Below are 20181 nucleotides of genomic sequence, written 5' to 3'. Positions count from 1 at the left end.
TGGGACAAAGGAAATATTTCAACTTTATTTTTTCTGAACTGATGAAGTTTTGAAAACCTGTTTAAAATTACAGTTCACCTAAGAAATAATATTTCCCATAAAAATACATAAAAGAAATAATATTGTGCACAAAAAATACAGAGAAGGAAAAAAAGGAACATCTTTATCTGGTGGAAGACTATACAGTATAGTCTTCCACCAGATAAATGATCTCCACTATCCTACTGGAGATCATTTTAAAGGAAAGGAGTCTTTACTCAGTTTCTTTATGTAGGCAAGCATTTTAATTTTAATTTACAAATATCTAGGTAGAATTTAGTTTTTAGTTGTGACTTAAATTCTCAATTTTAAATATAATTAAATATCCTTACTTCTTTCTTGGTTCTTATGGTAGCATCTTGTACAAACCGAGAAACTGTCTCTTTCATTTTCTCTATGTTTTCTTCTTTTTGCTTCTCCTCAAGTAGAGCCTTCAGAAAATAATCATTTCATGTTATAGATCACATCATTGTTAGTAAAGATAATAACAGGTAAAAATCTATCTACTAGTCACTTTCTATAAACATCTTATTCAAAACTTCTGGGACATCTCTACTTGAATATCATGTTGAAGTCATGAATGATATTTATTTTTCCTAACCTCCTCAGCTGCCCTTGTCCTAATTAAAGACACTCTTTGGAATTTATTTCAGGCAATGTTTCTAACTCTCTTCTAATTTCTACAGCCAGAAATCTTAAAACCATTTTTGAATTTTCTATTTTTTGAAAGTCCCTATATAAAGTAAGTCATAAAATCTAGGTATTGTATCCTTGTAAGAATCTCATGCCCATAATCCCAGCACTTTGGGAGGCCAAGATGGGCAGATCACCAGAGGTCAGGAGCTCGAGACCAGCCTGGCCACTATGGCAAAAGCTCACCTCTATTAAAAATACAAAAATTAGCTAAGTGTTGTGGCACAGATCTGTAATCCCAGCTACTTGGGGGGCTGAGGCAGGAGAGTCACTTGAACTTAGGAGGTGGGGCTTGCAGTAAGCTAAGATTGGGCCACTGTACTCCAGCTTGGGTGACAAAATAAGACTCCATCTCAAAAAAAAAAAAAGAAAAAGAATCTCTTGAATTTCTCTCTCTTTCCATTATTTGGTATTATTCAAATTATGTCACTCATTAACCCATAACTTGATCATTGCAGGTACTACTTGTTTTGCCTCTTTGATGTTTCTATCCCTCCAATCATTTCCATCTCCCACTAAATAAATATTGCCATAATTCTAGCTCTGCTGTCAGTCACACTCCATTTCCTTACTCCTCTGTGAAGCAAAACTCTGTAACTTGTTCATCTCCAACACTTTTCCTCTCAATCTCTTTTATAATCCATTGAATCAGGCTTTTCCCACCATGGTCTCCATATTAATTAACTATGAGTAAATTTTCAGTACTTCTTTACCAGCAACACTTGAGATATTTACTTTCCTCTCCTTGTTGTACTTTCTGCATGTGGTTTCAGCACATCACCCACAGTACAGTACTGGTTTTCCTCCTATCTCACTGATCACTCCTCTTCAGTCTTCACTGAACCTCTTAATACTGGACTACCAAGGTTCAGTTCTTGTTCCCCTCTCTATCTGTTCTTCTTTTAGTAGTCAAACAAAATCTCATGGTTTTAAATATCATTTACATGCTGACAATCCCCATATTTACATCTCTAACACAATCATTTTTCAGGGCTTGAAACTCCTTCAATTAGGCCAAATGAATCCCATTTTAAATCAACATGCAAGTGACCATGTTCTGTTCCCACCATCTTCCAAAGGTATCACACACATTCTCACCTCTTTTTTTAAAAATTGTGTTAAGATAAATTTCTTCCACCTTAAATAAGTAAGCTAGTGGGAAGTAACAGCTGTTCTTATGTAATAACCTTGAGGGAGAAAAGAGGAACTATGCTAGGCTATACTTCCTGCCTTGTTTGTATGATCAGTTGGGAGAAACTTGGATTTTGAACGAGCAACTGAGGATGGGAACCCTCTAGCAATTAAGCAATGAGTCAAGGAGCATCTTAATATTGTAGCCATAGACAGCCTCTGTGAGGGTCTGTTGACTTAGGATTTGAATGAACAAGATTTGGGAGGATAGGTAATGAGTGTTCCTACTATTTTCTCTTTCCATTGTGCTCTACACAAGATGTTTATTTTTAATGACTCGGTATTAAGCGTGCTCATACAAGTAGGCTTCAGAGGGTAGAGATAAAAAATTTTGTCTTGACTTTAATTTTTCTAGCTGATGTAGGTGTTCAGAACAATTCCCAAGCATATTATATCTATTGTGTGCCTCTTAACTATTCTAAAAGGCAGGATTCAGATTATAGATTGAAATATTAATTGACAGGCATGATTCAGGTTATAGATTGAAATATTAATTGACAGGCATAAGCACTTTAGTATTCCACAGTTATGATTTCAATAATTAATTCTTTTTAAATTTCTTATTAGCTTCTCAATATCCAACTTACACTACATTCTGTTTTAGCAGCTCTCTTGAAAAATCCTCTGTAATAAAGGAAATATAAGTAAAACAAAGCATTTCCTTTGTATCCCACCATACCTCCTAGCAGAGTATTCTGTATATACTAGGTGTTCGATATATGTTGGTAAATACATTCATGATTTAATGAACTCTACATAAGGGAGGCAGCAACATTAAAAACAAGTCTATTTTATGACTTCTATAAACTAATATATATTATTCATAGGGAAGCAGTATATGACAAAGAACACTGTATTAGATAGCACAGGAATCACAATTGTTAGAGAATTAAAAAAGAACAGTGACATGAAGACTTCAGTTAATAAATCTTTAAAGCCAATTAAGCTTCTGCTTTATTAGAGTAATTGAGTAGATGATGAACGGGAAATAGAGACAGGTAAGATTTATATTCAACTGAATAAAATATAGGGTATACAGCAGTAAAGCATTGTAACTGTTTTTTTTTTAAGTATGAGACTACAGGGGATGACGATCAGTTACGCAAGGTTTGGGAAGATAAGGAAAGTCTGATATTTATACATTATTTTAGAAAAGAATTGACATCATATTATGATATTTGGTTTTAACATCCAAGAATATGGTATGATTATTAATGAAGAGAGTAACAATTTCATGCATTTATTCTGCAGCTATTGAATCCCTTACTGTGAGGTCACATGGGCGAATAGTCAACATTTTATTATTTCTAAACATATTTACTAGCTTTCTTACCTGACTTTTTTGAAGGTTAGCTTCTTCTAAGAGTTGCATGCTATTTCTGGCTCTTATAATTGCCTCATATTTCTCATTTTCTAATTCATTGCACTTTGCTTGTAGCTCTCTGGTCTGTTTTTCCAGATGTGTTTTTTCTGTTCTTAACTGGTTGGCTTCTTGGATTGTCACACATAATCTGGAAATTAATAATCACACTGGGAAAGTTAAACTTTTTTAAAGGGAAAGAGGGAGATTTACTAAGCATCTACTACAGGACAGGTATTATGCCAGTAACTTTTATATGTATTAATATTTTCTCATTTGATACTCATTATACTTCTATAAAGTAGGTTTTACTATTTCCATATCTCCATTTTAAAGAACAACAAACATACCCAGAGAGGTTAGGCATTTGATTAAGTTCATATGGCTAATGAGCAGTAGAGATGAGACTAAGCTTGGATTTTCTGACCCTAATTATGTTATACGCAATTGCTATGGTATCTGTATTATACCGCTATATTATACACTGTATTATACACATATTATATAGTTACACTGTATTCTATAGTTATATGACAATGATATAAAGCAAACCCTTAAAAAATGAGTTGTTCTTTACATTTATATGGTCTTTTCTCTTTTCTCCCCTTTCATACTCTCTACTCCAGGCAAGCTATGTTAACTTACTAATGTACATCTTAAAATAATTTTCTCCATATTCATATGATCATATATATGTACACATAATTATATATATACACATACACATATACACATAAATATATATACATATTATATATACATCTAGCCACAGGAGCTTTTAAATTTTTTTTTAACAATAAAAATCATAGTATACACCCTTTTCTGTACTTGCTTTTCTCATCTAATAATATCTTATAGAAATCTCATCAAGTTAGAAAGCCTCCTTCCTTTCCTAGTCTAATGAATGTAACCTCATTTCACTGTCAATTTGTATTTCTCTATCAGAACGTTTAGGCATACTCTCTTCCTTTTGTAAGCCATATGAATTTTGTTCTTTGAATTTCTCCTAATCTTTGAACATGTTTTCTAATGGATTGTTTACTTTGCTCATCTCTTTAAAGAACTCTAAATTATAAATATTAACCCTTAGTCTGTCTTTTATGCTGCAAATATTTTTTTCCAAATCTACTTTTTTGTTATTGTTGCCTATTGACTCTATTTAGGGATTCTTCACCACACTAAAAATTTAATACAGCTAAATTTGACTTTTTTTTTTTTAACTTCTGGGATTTCAGTTTTTATAAAGGTGATCTCCCTCATCAACATATTGTCAGTGTAATCTCTTAGATTTCCTCCAAAGAGTTCCATGATTTTTTAGCCCTAAATCTTTAATCCTGACTCATTTGAATTTACTCCTGAATATGATGTAAGAGTCCAATTTAAGTTCCAGACTAATGGCCAGCTGTATGAGTACCATTAGTAACTAATGAATTTAAATACTCCCATTACATCCCTAAAATATGCAAATATCATATATGCAAATATCATACTTTATAGATTATGTCTCATTGATCTACTTATTTACATACTCATTTAAAGTTGATTATTGTGGCTTTATAACATGTTTGGTGAGATATTTTATAATTTTCTTTGTTATTTTCAGGCATTTCTTTATTCTAAATGGTAGAAGACACAGCCTTCTCTATTCTGCCAGCTCCCTTCCACTATCCACATCAAAACCCTCTTCCTGTCAGTTGAGCGATTTATTTTTCTCATGCATTTGGTAATTTTTGATTAAGTTTGTATCTGTCTATAGTTAATCTGTGGGAATCCTGAAGGGTCTGTGTGTACAATGATTATTATGGTTTCTTTTTTCCATTTGGCTACATGGTAGAGATAGTTTTATTTGTTGGCTATCCTTGTTAGAAAGCAGAACTTTATTCTATTTTAGTCTTTTAATGAGAGTGTGGCTCCTTCAAGGGTTCCAGCCTCCCTAAGGACATTTACCTTCTTGTGACATTATATAGTTCCAGCCCTGACTTCCTCGACAGGGAAGTCATTTATTTATCATTCTGGTTTTAGCTTCCTGTTTTTGTTTGTGCCTTTGAGAATTCCCAACTATATAAGTTGAGCATTTAAATGTAATTAAACAGTTCATGCTGTAAAGTTTTTATGCTATTAGAATATTAATATGTAAGTTAAAGAAACAATATAACTTTGAAAAAAAGTCATGTTGTAATTTATCAAGATGCTTATATTAAGAGGGTTTTTTCAGAATATTTAGTCTGACACATTATATGATTGGAATAGTCTGCACATTCATTATGAATCATTGCCTTGTTCTCCTTCATTTCTAACCTGTGGTGCTGAATTGTTGGTCCACTCAAATATCTGCCTCAAATGTTAAGAACAGACATTAATTGTATCTAGCTTTTGTTCTTCCTTTAGACTAATATTAGACTTTACCTGAGCCAGGAAAACAGAGATGGCTAAGAAATCCTCCCACTCTTGTTCTCTAAAACTCCCCTATCATTTTGTGCTTTAGAATAAAGCTAACAGCATAAAACAACCCTGCTCTCCCATATTCCAAGTCCCACCTCCATCCCTCCTCATGACTCCCACAAGACTCATGCATTTAACGCCTATATAAAATCTTAGGCACCTTCCTTTTCTTTGAAACATTCCACATTAATGAGCATTCTCCCTACTGCAATAGCCTGAATAAAATCATCTCATGAATTACCTGGTACATTTGGTCTTTCACGGTACTAAAAACCCACCCAACTAAATCATGAGGGAAAAAAAATAATATCTAAATTCTGTTTTTCAATCACTTTAATATTACTCCTTTCAGGCTCTCAAACATATATATATATATCCTACGGTAACTTAGCTTTTAAAATGTCTTCAGTCTAGGAAGTGAATACTTGTTGAAGAAAGGAGAAAAAAAGTGATTTGGATTCCAATTAAGTAATGAATGATGTATAAATCTGGGTGTATTCTTTAGTAAATATGGGTGAAATCTCAAATATCAATTCAGGCTGACAGTGGCAGCAAACCAACAGTCAATTGTATTATTGAATAATTTTCTTTCGCTAACAATTTAAGCATACAAGCAATGGAGGTCAGAAAGTAGTGGGGGTGATTATACAAGTAAGTGATGCCCATCGATCAGACTTCATTCTAGGTTTTTAGTTATTTTTAAAATCCTATTTTTAATAGTAGTATCCATTGGTGAATTTTCCCTGCTGATAATAATTCCTTGTATTTGTTTAAACTAAATAGGTATAAATGTTGTTTAAGGACTTTTCTCTGTCATCTATGGCAATATTACCATATTGCCTCCTTTCTTTGCCTTCTATGTCTATGATTTATTTCTGCTGTAACTGTATTTGTAGAAGTACAGAATTACAGCGGGGTTGAGGTAATATCAAATTTTCTCTTAACTATAATTTAAAAATTTTAACCACTCTTTAGAAGAAAGAAAAATTTTAGTTTACTTAAGGTCAACTATGTTCATGCCAAAATTTGCAGGATGACCTGAGGAAATAAAGATGTGCTTTGTGCTCTGCAGTACTGATACAAAAGCAAGATATCAAGGGTTTTATTCATTTCCAAAAAAGTACTGGACTAAATTTGGTACAACTATTCTCTTTCAAAGTTAAATTAATGTACTTAGTAAAGGTTCTAAAATATTAAATTATCTTTGAATATATATTCTAACAATCTGATATAATTTTTAATAAGCAATGCCGATTAAATCAGATTTTACATCTCAGATTATGGTTTTGATTTACAGTCTATAAAATATTTATTCTAGTAAATATCACACACTGAAACTCTATTGTGAAATATCTTTTAAAGCATATCAACAAAGCTAGGTGTATTTAACAATTTACCTTATTTCTAATTGTTTTATACTAGACTGTAACTGCTGTAAGCGCCTATCTGATGCTTCCTCTCTTCCTCTGGCAGACATCACATCCTCCTCCTAGAAAATAAGGAAACTAGAAGCTTACTTTGAGTATGTGAAAATTCAATACACCATTATACAGCATAAAAAAAACAGTTCATGCTATAAAGTTATTATGCTATTAGCATTCTAATACGTACGTTAAAAGAAATAATACAACTTGGAAACAAATCATGTGTATAATAAAAAGGAGGGGGGAGAACTTTATCGTCAATCCTGTATCAATAAAAAATACTCAAAACAGTTATTACACAGAGAGTTCTACCAATATTTCAAACTATTTCTATAGTGCAAATCTAACAAAACAAGAGAGGGATTTCTATGCAGATAATCTGCCTTTAGAATATGCTCTCTTAACTATATTATACTTCTCATTAACTATCAAGGTAATCACAGGGTCTTTCTTCGACGTAGTGATGCTTTGACCTATATTAATACATTTTATTTGTATCATCTTTCTAAAGAAATTTATTGTTCATCTTTTCCTGCTTTATGTGTTAACAAATAGTTTTTATGTTCAAGTGATCCTCCTGTCTCAGCCTCTCGAGTACGTGGGACTATAGGTGCATACCACCATGCTCAGCCTAGCAATGTCATTTTAATTACTCTATTGCTTTTAGCTATATTTGTTTGAACTATTAGTATGCATCTTGAACTTATTCCAATTTATTTAGAGTTAATATTTAGATAATAGTTCAGAGAAAACACTGGAACCTTGCAACAGTGTATATCCATGTACGATCCCAGTCCTGAGTGCCATAGTAATACAGCTGCACACTTTACAAATCCATCAAATACCGTGTTATCAGCTCTGCTATAAGCAATCATCTTTTAAAAATATTGAGGGAAAAGAAATATATGTATACACATTATTTCATATTTGCCATTTCTGTTGCTTTTAATTTCTTTTTATATCTGAGTTGCCATCTGGTGTCATTTCCTTTTAGCCTAAATAACTTCAGAATTTTTTGAATGCAGGTCTGCTAGGGACAAATTCATTTTCGGTTTATTTGAAAATGCCTGCATTTTGCCTTCATTTTTGAAGGATAATTTCACTGGATATAAAATTCTTAGTATTTTTTTTTAATTCCAATACTTTCTGTTTATTGGAATTACTATTCCAATACTTTCTGTTTCCATAGGGTTTTTTTTTCCCCCTCCCAGCTTTTATTTTTGGTTCAGGGGGTACATGGGCAGGTTTGTTACATGGGTAAATTCTGTGTCAGGCTGTTTGGTATACTGATTATTTTGCCACCCAGGTAATGAGCACAGTACCCGATAGGTAGTTTTTCTAGTCCTCACCTTCCTCCCATCCCTTACCCTTAAGAAGGGTCAGTGTCTATTGTTCCCTTCAGTGTCCATTTGTTCTCAGTGTTTAGCTTCCACTTATAAGTGACATGCAGTATTGGGTTTTCCGTTGCTGAGTTAATTTGCTTAGGATAATGGCCTCCAGGTGCATCCATGTTGTGGCAAAGGACATGATTTCATTCTTTTTACGGCTGTGTAGTATTCCATGGCATATATGTACCACATTTTCTTTATCCAGTCTGCTGTTGATGGGCATCTAAGTTGATTCCATCTCTTTGTTATTGTGAATAAGTGCTGTGATGAATATACATGGGCATGTGTCTTTATGGTAGAACGATTTATATTACTTTGTTATATATATCCAGTAATGGGATTGCTGGGTTGAATGGTACTTCTGTTTTGAGTTCTTTGAGAAGTCTCCAAACCTCTTTCTACAGTAGGTGAACCAATTGCCATTCCCATCAGCAGTGGATAAATATTTCCTTTTCTCAGCAACATTGCCAGCATCTGTTATTTTTTGACTTTTTAATGATAGTTATTCAGAAGGGTGTGAGATAGCTATTCATTGTTGTTTAGATTTGCATTTCTCTAACGATTCACAGTGTTGAGCAGTTTTTCATTTGCTTCTTGGCCATGTGTATATCTTCTTTTGATAAGTGTCTGTTTATGTCCTCTGTCCACTTTTTAATGTTATTTTTTCTCTTGTAAATTTGTTTATTTATTGATGCTGGATATTAGATCTTTGTCAGATGCATAGTTTGCAAATATTTTCTCACATTCTGTAGGTTGTCTGCTTATTCTGTTGATAGTTTCTTTTGGTATGCAGAAGCTCTTTAGTTTAATTAGGTCCCACACATCAATTTTTGTTTTTGTTGCAATTGCTTTTGGAGTCTTCATCATAAAATCTTTGCCAGGGCCTACATCCGTAAGTGTTTGCACAGTTTCTTGATCAGAACTCAGACATTAATCTTATCATTGTCTCTCTGTTCAGGTCATTTTTCTATTGCTACTTTCAGGTATTCTCTTCATAATTGGCTATCAGTATCGTTGTGATGTGTCTCAAAGTGATTTTGTGTTTACTCATTGAGATTCTTAAATTTTAATGTTGTCTACCAAATTTAGGATATTTTCAGCCATTATTTCTTTTAATTTTTTTCTGCTCCCATCCCCCTTCCTTTGGCAGTTCCAGTTACACTTATGTTGTATTGCTTCACATTATTCTACAGATTCTGAGCTCTTGTTCATTTTTCTTCAATCTTTTAAACTGTCTGTTCTTTGGATAGGGAAATTTCTATTGATGTGACTTCAAGTTTATTGATTATTTCTTCTGTCTTTCCCAATCTATTTTTGAGTCCATCTAGTGAAATTTTTATTTCAGTTGCTGAACTTTTAAGCTCTAGAGTTTCTATTTAAAAAATTATGTTCTAGTTCTCAATTAAAATTATCTATCATCTTCCTAGAGACTTTAATTTAAAAACAGATTTTAATTCCTTGAACATATTTATAAAGGCTGATTTGAAGTCTCTGTCTGCTAAATCTAACAGATGGATCCATTTAAAGTCAAAAGTTTCTATTGACTGCCTCCCCCAACACCTCCCCAACAAGTACAGGTCATACTTTCCTGTCTAGTAATTTTTGATTGAAAACTCGATAGTGCAGATAATACACTACAGTTACTGTTTTGTTCTTTTGATCATTTATTTTTTTAGTTCAAGTAGACAATTACCTTGTGTGGCCTTGAAATTTGAAATCTCTTCCACATACAGTATGCAGCAGCTGATATCTGTAACTAGTTCTTATTGCTTTCCACTATTGCTTTTATAACTGGGCCCTAGGGTACCTTCTGTGCCTACATAATTTGAAGATCAGTCAAGATTTGGGCAGAGGTAGGGTTCATCCTCTTTGTGGTTCCCTTGCTTCTAGAGATTCCCCTGTAAATTCCAGCTGCTCCTTCAGCTTTGGGCTTTGTCCTCTGATACTTCAAGCAGTAAGGAAGGCTTCAGTATTCTGATGCTTCAGTTGCACAGATTTCTCGTATGTATTCAATTATAAAAAGTAGCAAACTCAAATATCTGGTTCCATACATTTCTGTCTTTCAAAAGTAGATTTCTCTTGGGTCTCTGCCTGCTTCTTCACTGGCCTCCCTGGGGTCCCTACCCCACTCCCATATGTGTAATTTAGTTGTCAGACATGAATTTGGTAAGATTTCATACTCAGAATTTGGCTCTCACTTTCTCTGTGTGTTTCTCTTTCTGCTAGTATTTCTTCTTTAAATTTCCAACTGCTTTTCTAGTCCTAAACTTTGACCTTGGGTACCTTAAGCCCATACTGAGTTGTTTTCTGAAGTCACAGCTGTGGGGTTTGGGAGAACCGTCAGGCCAGAAATCCAAAAATGAACAGTTTTTATTTCTGTTACTTCTTTCTGTTTTGGGTGCTTTCTAGTGTTTTTAAAAATTTATCCAAGTTTTAAACTTGTTAATTATGGGAGAGTTCTTGTAACACTTAAAAAACTCTACCATTATTATAAATCTATCATCAACTTTTTACAGATCAGGAAATAAGGCTTAGATTGTGATATAGCTAATAAGCCTTAGAGAGAGAATTTCCAATAATTTTATCTATCTAAAACTAAAGCCTGACTTTTCCTTGATATTCTTCTGAAATTTCTCTATTTCATATTAAAAAGAACCAGAGTCTGTTATATCAATAAATATTTTAGTAAATAACATAAAATGTAGTATTAAATGCTTGTTTTCCAATGCAAACAACCAGTTAACTGAAGCTTATCTTGCATTAATTTGCATTTCAATAATGATGTGCTTAGGTGTGATTATGATGTTTTATTAGGCTACAGAGAATGGAAATAAAAAATTCTTTATAAAGTTGTTTCCAATATTATAATTTAGCTTCCTACTTTCATATTTTATATTTAAGAGTAATAAAATAATTAATTCATCTTCTAACAACCCTCTTTAACACCAATCCAAAATAAATCAACAAAATAGAAAGAAAACTAAGGAACAGTATCTATTTGTCTTAGAAATAGAAAATACCTTCTTTTTCATCTGTCCCTGCAGATCTTCAGTCACATTAGTTAACTCTTCAACTTTTGCTACAGCAACTCTTAGATCTAATTTGGCTTGCCTAAAAAATAAATTAATAAACATTATTTTCATAGACCATTAAGAATAAAAAATTACAATAGAAATCTAAACTTGGTAAAATCAATTCTAACTCTTGTGTATCTAAAATGGATCCATGGAACAAATTTTGAAAGATTCCTTTATTACTAATGAAATGTATATAGAAGAGACTAAAGAGGAAAAAATATAACTGAATGGTGAAGGGTACAAACTAGGAGTCTTGAATGCTTTCTTTGGATAAATTATATTATATACCAAAGTAATTCAATACATTTCTTGAAAAAGTACTTTATCATCTTGATATTACCTAATAAGAGCTCTAGTGTACTAAAAGGAATATATTTATGTCTATAATATCTTTATAGAGATGGAGATATATTGCTGATTGGACATTCCATGAAAATGAACTTAAACTTCAATACCTCGATCATTCTGCAAACACCAGAAGTTGTATTACGTAATCAATTAACATAAAACATTTGTCCCACCATAATACAATGCTTATTTTCTTCAGAGACTAGTGGCAAGAATGAAAAAGACAAGTTGTTTTGAACATTCTAATAGAATCAAATAAGTTTCAATATCTGCTTGACTCCACATGGAAATGATTTTAGAACAATAATACAAGACTTTCTTAAACAGAAAAAATGATTTTTAATATTGTAATTAAGCACTGAGTGTGAGTATAAAATACTTTGATTATCTAAAGAACATACGTTTTTAAGAAGAAAGATATTCTAATGTAGGAACTGTTCCCTATTTATTTCTTAATTGCATTTTATGTATGTATCTAAATGTAAATCATACTTGTGCTATAAAACTTACAGAAATTATTTGATGCAAAATTCACAAGTAAATGTCAATTCATTTGCTTTTGACTCTTTGTCTTTACAACTACATAACTTATATAGTTATAAATTTCCTACAATAGAAAATACAAATCTGATAATAGCTGATAATACCTCAGGTAGTTATTAGTGCCAGGGACTGTTTCAAATGCTTTGCAGTCATCTCACGTAACACTCATAGTAACTGTGAATTAAGACTACTATTAAACTGAGGTAGAGGAGAGCAAGGTTGATACAGGTTTACCAATATGCCCTAGGATTCACAATAAGTAATGAAACTAGTATTTAAAGAGTCCTTTATAATATACTGTCTACCCCCAAATAGTCCTAATAATATTTTATATTATGAGGTATTTAAGAAAATGTTTTGCTTTAAATTAACCAAGATTATAGAAAAAATCAAACAGGCCAGGCACGGCGGCTCATGGCTGTAATCCCAGTACTTTGGGAGGCTGGGAAGGGTGGATCATAAGGTCAAGAGATCAACATCATCTTGGCCAATATGGTGAAACCCCATCTCTACTAAAAATACTAAAATTAGCTGGATGCAGTGGCACGCGCCTGTACTCCTAGCTACTCAGGAGGCTGAGGCAAAAGAATCACTCGAACCCGGGAGGCGGAGGTTGCAGCGAGCAGACATCGCACCACTGCACTCCAGCTTGGCAACAGAGCAAGATTCTGTCTCAAAAAATAAAAACAAAAATAAAAATAAAATAAAATAAAACAAAAATAGATTTTTTTGGTTCGTTTGCAAAATGATTCACCAAAGGACAAAACAAACAAAATGTAAAATCTACTTCAGGCTTAGAGACGATTTCAGGAGTATATCTATAATCTAAATCAACAAATGATTCTACCAGTTATAAAATTCTATATATTTTTAAGGGAAAAACTTAAGGAATAAGTATTTAAGTAGTAAGGATAAAACTGAGAAAACTCTTAATAAGCATAGCAACCATACTGATTTGGTTTTCTTACCTTTAGAAAGGTAAAAAAATATTGCTTGTTCTACTTGTTTCATGGGATTGCTGAACAAGTAAAAATAGATAATGTATATTAGAGTGTCCTATAAACTGTAAGCAAGGTAAGGTCACAGCACAATCAAGAAAAAAAAAAAAAAACTATTGGAGACACAGGAAGCAAGGTACAATGTGGAGAACACTAGAGGCGGGGACGCAATTCTGTCACCAACTAGTAATATAGCTTAATGCAATTCATTTGACCATGCTGGGTGTCTCAAAGACCTCATGTACAACAGAGGTGGATTAGGCAATTTGCCAAGACCAAACTTCTGTAATTAGATTCTTTCCTCATTTTAATCTAATTTGCCTGAGTCTATCTCTAAATTGTCTTTCAATTGTGTACTCCTTTTGCATTCTATGGCCCAACCTTTAGCTCCATTATCACTCATAAGACTATTCCAACAGATTCCAAACTCATCTCTTCACTGATGGTCACCTCTTTCATTCACTCTTTATATTGTATGTTATCTGTTAAAAAAATTCATCTAGTAATAAAAATTCCTATTGAACAATGACTCCTGGATTCCAAACTCTTTTGGCATGAAGTCTATACACCTCTACATGGCGAATGAGGCCAGTCAACATCTAGCCTCAAAGAGTCTCATCTCTTGCTAATTATCCCCACGTAATTTATGTTCCAGGCATATCAGAATACTCACTCACAGTTTTTCCTAAACACATCCTTGTTGCTTTTTTTACATGTATGATTAGACTAGTCTTCTCTTTCTTTTTCTAACAAATTCCTTAATTTTGACCTAGCTCAAAAGTCTTTCATCTTCATGTCTTCACTAACTTCTTGGCAAAAACCCTGTATCTCAATACTTATAATACACAATACTTTATACATTATTAATTGACTACACTGTATTGTAATCAATATTACAGAGATTCTCCTGGGTGGAACTGTGAGATCATAAAAAATATAGAATATAAGATAATTAAAAGCAAGAATCTCATTTTATTAATTTTTAAACCCTCAGGAGATAGATACCTGGGGCATAGGAGACAAGTAAATAGGTCATAAATGAATGAGAGGGCAAAAGGAAAGGTGCGGAGTGCGGAGGGGAGGAATAGTGGGAGGGAGAAGGAGAGGGAGAGGGAGGGAGGGAAAGAGAGGGGGAGTAGAGAGAAAGAAAGAGAGAGAGAGAGAATGTTACAAGTACAACTATATCTTGATATTTTACCTAGATCTTGCACACCCAATTTGATATTCATGTGTGAAAAATCCTAGAAAAATAAATTTGTGAACAATTCTCCCAAATATATATTATCTCATATTCCTTTGAAACAAAGTTTCCTGCTACATAACTAAAAAGAAAAAAACAAAAAACAAAAACCAGGCACTGGACTTAGACTTAATTTGGAAGTCATTATAAAAAAAAAATTCTGAAAAAATTTATTATATTCACTAAAACACAAATACTATTTTTTTGGGGAGGGGAAATAAGTAGTAGCTTTAAATATATTGTTCATTCCCACATTGTTTCATAGAACAGTTAGAAAATAAGTAAATAGTTCTTTATATCTACTTTTGGCATGAAGTGTTGAAAAAAATTCTAAAATAAAAGGCAGAAGGCCTGTCTTCTAGAACTGACTCTACTGACGCAAAAGGTATATGAACTGGGCCAATCACTTAACCTCTCTGAGTCTTAGTATCTATAAAATGGAGATAAAAACAATTTTCCTACATAGCTCACAGAATTATAAAGTTCAAATAAGTTAATGCATATTAAAGCATTTTATAAATTTTACTGTAGTTTATACAATGCAACTATCATCATCATTTTGCCTTTTATTAGATTAAATTGTCAGGGACTATGTAGTAAAGTATTAATTTACAGCTGGACTGGGAAAGCTCTGGGGATGCCTGAATGTCTAGCCTTGATTCTTAGCCAGTATATGAACAGTGGGATTTATGATGTGCTGTTTAAAGTCTGAATCTTTCCTGGCAGCCTGCAAATTGATTTGTTTGCTGATGATTTTAATCTGGCATAACTAGGTAGCCAGGCTAGGCTACGTGATCACAGTGGCAAAAAAAAAAAAAAAAAAAAAAAAAATTACCCTGATGGGAATTCCTGCCTGGGGCTCTCCTGAAGCCAAGATTCACTGCACAGATCTTGGTGGCTCAATGTGGAGACAAAGTATGTCTGTGTATAAGTAAAGACACTGGGGTGCCTGTGCCTGAATGTGTCCTGGACGCTATATGCTTGCCTATGTCCTTTTTCTGGCTGCACAATATCCTTTGGACTTTAAATAAAAGCCTTCTGTAAGTATGCTCTATGCTGCAGTCTTGTGAGATATTTTAAATGTCTAACTTCTAACATTTTTGAAGGAACTAACAAAAATAATTCTAATATTATTTTATGAAAGCTCAATAATTATGTTTATACTAATTACAGGCAAATGTTTTAGATATATGTCTGCCTGTGTATATAATTTTATAAAAGTTAAAAACAGTTTAACAAAAAATTTTGATTAAAAAAACATAACTAGTTAACTATTAACAATCTTGATGTCATTACTACCCAAGGATTTTATTTTTGCTTCAAATAAATATTCTAAAAAGCATATTACTTTATTTTCAGGTATGCTTGTTAATCTACTTTATATTCCTTGGATTTTTCATTAATGCATTTTTTGATTGCTTATGATATTAAACAGATCTGAATGAAATCTTTTAAAAAATAAAACTTTGTTAAGCAAAATTTAATCAAGTATAACATGAAGGATAGGATATAACACTAGATTTAAATTATACCATTTACTTAGACAGAAATTCAAATGCTTTAGTTATCAATACAGTTTTTTGAGACTTAACATCAAGTACAATGAGTCTATTTTAAGACCAATTTTTATCTATTTCTTCCTGCACTCTCAAAGGGAATCCTAGAAATGTTTATAATACTCTTTTGCACACAATGAAAAATAGTAAGATTCGGAGAGATATAAAAGCTAGTTTTTACTGATTTGATAGATATTCTTAATCTTTTCCTTCTTTAAAATAAAAAAAAATGCATGCATTAGGTACTGTAATAAGGACTTCTATAATTACCCAGTATAATAAAGCCAATCATTTATACTTAGAAACTTTAGAAAATCCTCAAACACAATTTTAGACAAAGCTCTAAACTTTTAAAATCACTACTGCTTTTAGGAAATTGAGCAAGTAGCAAAAGTGGATAAAGTTTTATTTCCATTTTTTTTTCTCTTCCCAATCTTTAGTGGCAGTCTAATAATGGAACCCATTCAAATACAGAAGGCTTCTGAAGAAATTCTAAAAGCAGTGGATATTATAATCCATACAATGAGCTATCAAAACTTTCTAAAGTAGTGGCTCTTCAGTCTTTAAATACTTCATTTGTATATTATTTATAAGACACTTGATGTTAATTCAAAATTATATATAGTTTTAGGTAATTCAAAATTCTAATTTCTATGTTAGATATAATTTTCTATGATACTAGCAGTAGTGTCCATACTTTATGTATATGAAAGTGAGCTTTTTGCAACTAATATGCATACGGTTTTTCACATCATATATGGATAGGCTCAATTTGAGCCTTATTTATTCAGAATGTCTGCAGGAAGTATTTGGTCATCTTCGTTTTTCAGAATCTCTACAAGGGATTCTGATGTATATTCACTGTCTTAGATTTTACAAAATGACTACACAATTGACAATTTACTCTTTTATAAACAATGATTACAAGTATAGTCTGAGAGTCATGTAACTTTGGGTAACACTGACAAAGTGCAGAAAATATTAATTCATACTCCATTATTAATCAGACTATCTAAATCTCTTATGCAACGGACATTGCAGGCATTTAATTCACACCTGCAACGTTTGAGTTGCTACAATAATGTGGTACAAAACACACAAAGATGGGCATGCTATAGTAATCTTGAGGAAGGCCACAAAGCAAGCATATGTTAAACAACACAAAAGATTAAAATAAAGCATTATGATTCAGAGTATGTAGCACATTTACATTTAGCTAGGAGAATATTGAAGTGGGAAGTATTTAAAACAAGAATTGGCAGAGGAATTACATATCTCACAAGGGGAGACAGAGAAAGTTTTAGGAAGAAACAAGATAGCACAAGCATAAAGGTAGGTAAGTGTAGGGTTTATTTAGGGAAGATGAGAAATAAGACTGTAAGGTCATGGGGACTGGAGGGTCCGAAGCAGGTAAATGACGTGATATATTGTATGGAGAATGAATTGCAGTGGAATAAGAGTGAAAGCAGGTAGACTAGAGACAAGACTACTGCAAGTAAGAGATGGTGGAGTGGAGGTGATATTAATGATGACTGTATAGAGTCAACATGACCAGAAGTAGAAGTGAAGCAAAAGAAAGCAATCAAGCAAAATTCTGAGGTTTGATGATGGCATTAGCTAGTAAGATGGGGAGGCCCTCTACTCCTTCAATTATAACCATTCAACTTCTATACACTTAAATTCTGAGGTTCCATGTATAAGATTTCTTTTTTTAAAAGGAGTTTACTGTTAAAAAATAAAAAGTTTGAAAAACACTGACCTGGTAATTCAATTATGGAACTCAACAAAGTGATCAAGGTCAGAGAGGTGTACTTAGAAAACAATTTAAACTAAGAGTTTAAATTGGGTAGGATAGATACGATCATCTAGAGGAAAATTAAGTCACATGGTTAGAAATTTAAGAAATATATACTTTTTGTAGGTAGGATAAGGAAATGGGGAAAGCAAAATAAGCAAAAAAAAAAAAAAAAAAAAAAAAAGGATGAACCCTGGAAACCATCATTCTCAGCAAACTGACACAAGAACAGAAAATCAAACACTTCATGTTCTCACTCACAGGTGGGTGTTGAACAATGAGAACACATGGACACAGGGAGGGGAGCATCACACACTGGGGTCTATGGGGGGGAACTAAGGGAGGGACAGCAGGAGGTGGGGAGCTGGAGACAGATAACATGGGGAGAAATGCCAGATATAGGTGATGTGGAGGAAGGTAGCAAACCACATTGCCATGTATGTACCTATGCAACAATCTTGCATGTTCTTCACATGTACCCCAAAACCTAAAACGCAATTAAAGAAAAAAAGGTAACAAAAGTCAGAGAAGAAATCATGGCATAAACACAAAAATCCTGGTAGAGAAATGTTCAAGAAAGGAAGAAAAAATAATCAAGGAAAATCAACAACCAAGGAGAATGAGGGAGGCATTTTTTTTTAAGGCAAAAAGGGTACTAGTAATTCTTGACAAGAATAGATAGGTGGAGCTGATTCCAAACTGAAGAAAATTCCAAAAAGTGGCTATAACAAATACAGATTCTTCCAAGCAACATCAAAGAATGGGAAGAAGAAAATATCTGAAGAGTCATCAGGGAGGTCTATATATCTGAGGTCTTAAAAGAACCCTGCAAAAGAGAAACTAAGATTTCAAAAGAAAAAGAATAGAACTGAAACAACACATAAGAGAGAAAAGAAAGAATTTGGGGTTGCATAGTTGGCAAGAAATGGGGGTGGAACATAGCAGAAAGAGGGAGAAAGAAAATGCTTCCTGTGGTCCTAGAAATTACAGCAGCAACAACAAAAGGCTGATTTCCCAGGTCTCTGGAGGTTAATAATCAACTACTTATTACAATGTTAATATCAACTCCTAAATCTACTATCAGATAATTTGTAAATATTGTAATATCCTACCTACATAGGTTGGATACTAAAGTAGAAGGGAGGTGGGCAAAGATAGCAAGTTATATTACATTGCAACACTGCAAGGAACGTCATTTCATTTTCATTATAGCAATGAGGAAACCGAGGTTCATGCAGTTAAACAACCTACCCAAGTAAATTACCAGTAAAAGGCTGCTTTGGTCTGAATAGCTCTGTCCCTTAAAAATTCATAGTTGAAATCTCATATAAATACAACTTTCATATAACTCTCAATGTAATGATATTAGGAGGAAGGGCCTTTTGGGAGATGATTAGGTCATGATAGCAGTGTCCTCAAACATGGGATTAGTGCCCTCATAAGAGAGGCCCAAGGGAGCCTTATTTGCTTCTTTTACTGTGTGAAGACAAAGAGAGGTGTCATGTATAATCAGGAAACAGTCCTTCACCAGACACCGAATCTGCCACTTTCTTAACTTTGAACTTCCCAGCCTCCAGACTGTAAGAAATACATTTCTGTTGTTTATGAGCTATTCAGTATGTGGTATTTTGTTATAGCAGCCCAACAGACTAAGACAATGGCAGAGCCAGAATAAAAAACTAGAGCGGACTTCAAAGCCTATGCCTTTTAAATTTCACACCACACAGAACCACATTTTTAAGGACAGGTGTACAAATGTAGAGTATTTGCAAAACAAAGGTATAAACATCAATTAAAATATATTTTGACAGAAAACAGTAATCTACTTTCAGAGGCAAAAGTTTTGAACAATGATGTTATGGATTGTTTTATTCTTGCCAGATCCCCCAAACAAGAAATGTTAATATTAATTAACACTCTTGACCAGTGTGTTCTAGAAGTCTAATAATCTTCTTTCTGTCTCTTAAAAGATTGAGAGGAAAAAATATAAACATTATTGAATAAAGGTGACAGTAATCCCTGTAAATAACATTAAAGTAAAGCAGTGTGAAGAAATAGAAAACTGACAGCAAAGCCCTATTTCTTAT

General features: G+C 33.0%; 1 protein-coding gene across 2 annotated transcripts in view; it reads right to left on the bottom strand.

Moving 5' to 3' along the window:
* Positions 1-20181, bottom strand: part of SCLT1 (sodium channel and clathrin linker 1) — a 231804-nt gene that overhangs the window by 86011 nt on the left and 125612 nt on the right. For both annotated transcript variants that reach the window (XM_032292285.1, XM_032292284.1), the window contains exons 10-13: positions 11558-11648; positions 7123-7214; positions 3257-3434; positions 372-470 (exon numbers count right to left, since the gene is read on the bottom strand). In XM_032292285.1, the coding sequence (XP_032148176.1) occupies positions 372-470; positions 3257-3434; positions 7123-7214; positions 11558-11648 (460 nt within the window). The remainder of the gene's footprint in view (positions 1-371; positions 471-3256; positions 3435-7122; positions 7215-11557; positions 11649-20181) is intronic.

This window comes from Sapajus apella, unplaced genomic scaffold, assembly GCF_009761245.1.
Source record: "Sapajus apella isolate SASKATOON/1434 unplaced genomic scaffold, GSC_monkey_1.0 scaffold27, whole genome shotgun sequence".
NCBI classification, from domain to species: Eukaryota; Metazoa; Chordata; class Mammalia; order Primates; family Cebidae; genus Sapajus; species Sapajus apella.
This window is presented reverse-complemented; position numbering and strand designations above follow the sequence as displayed.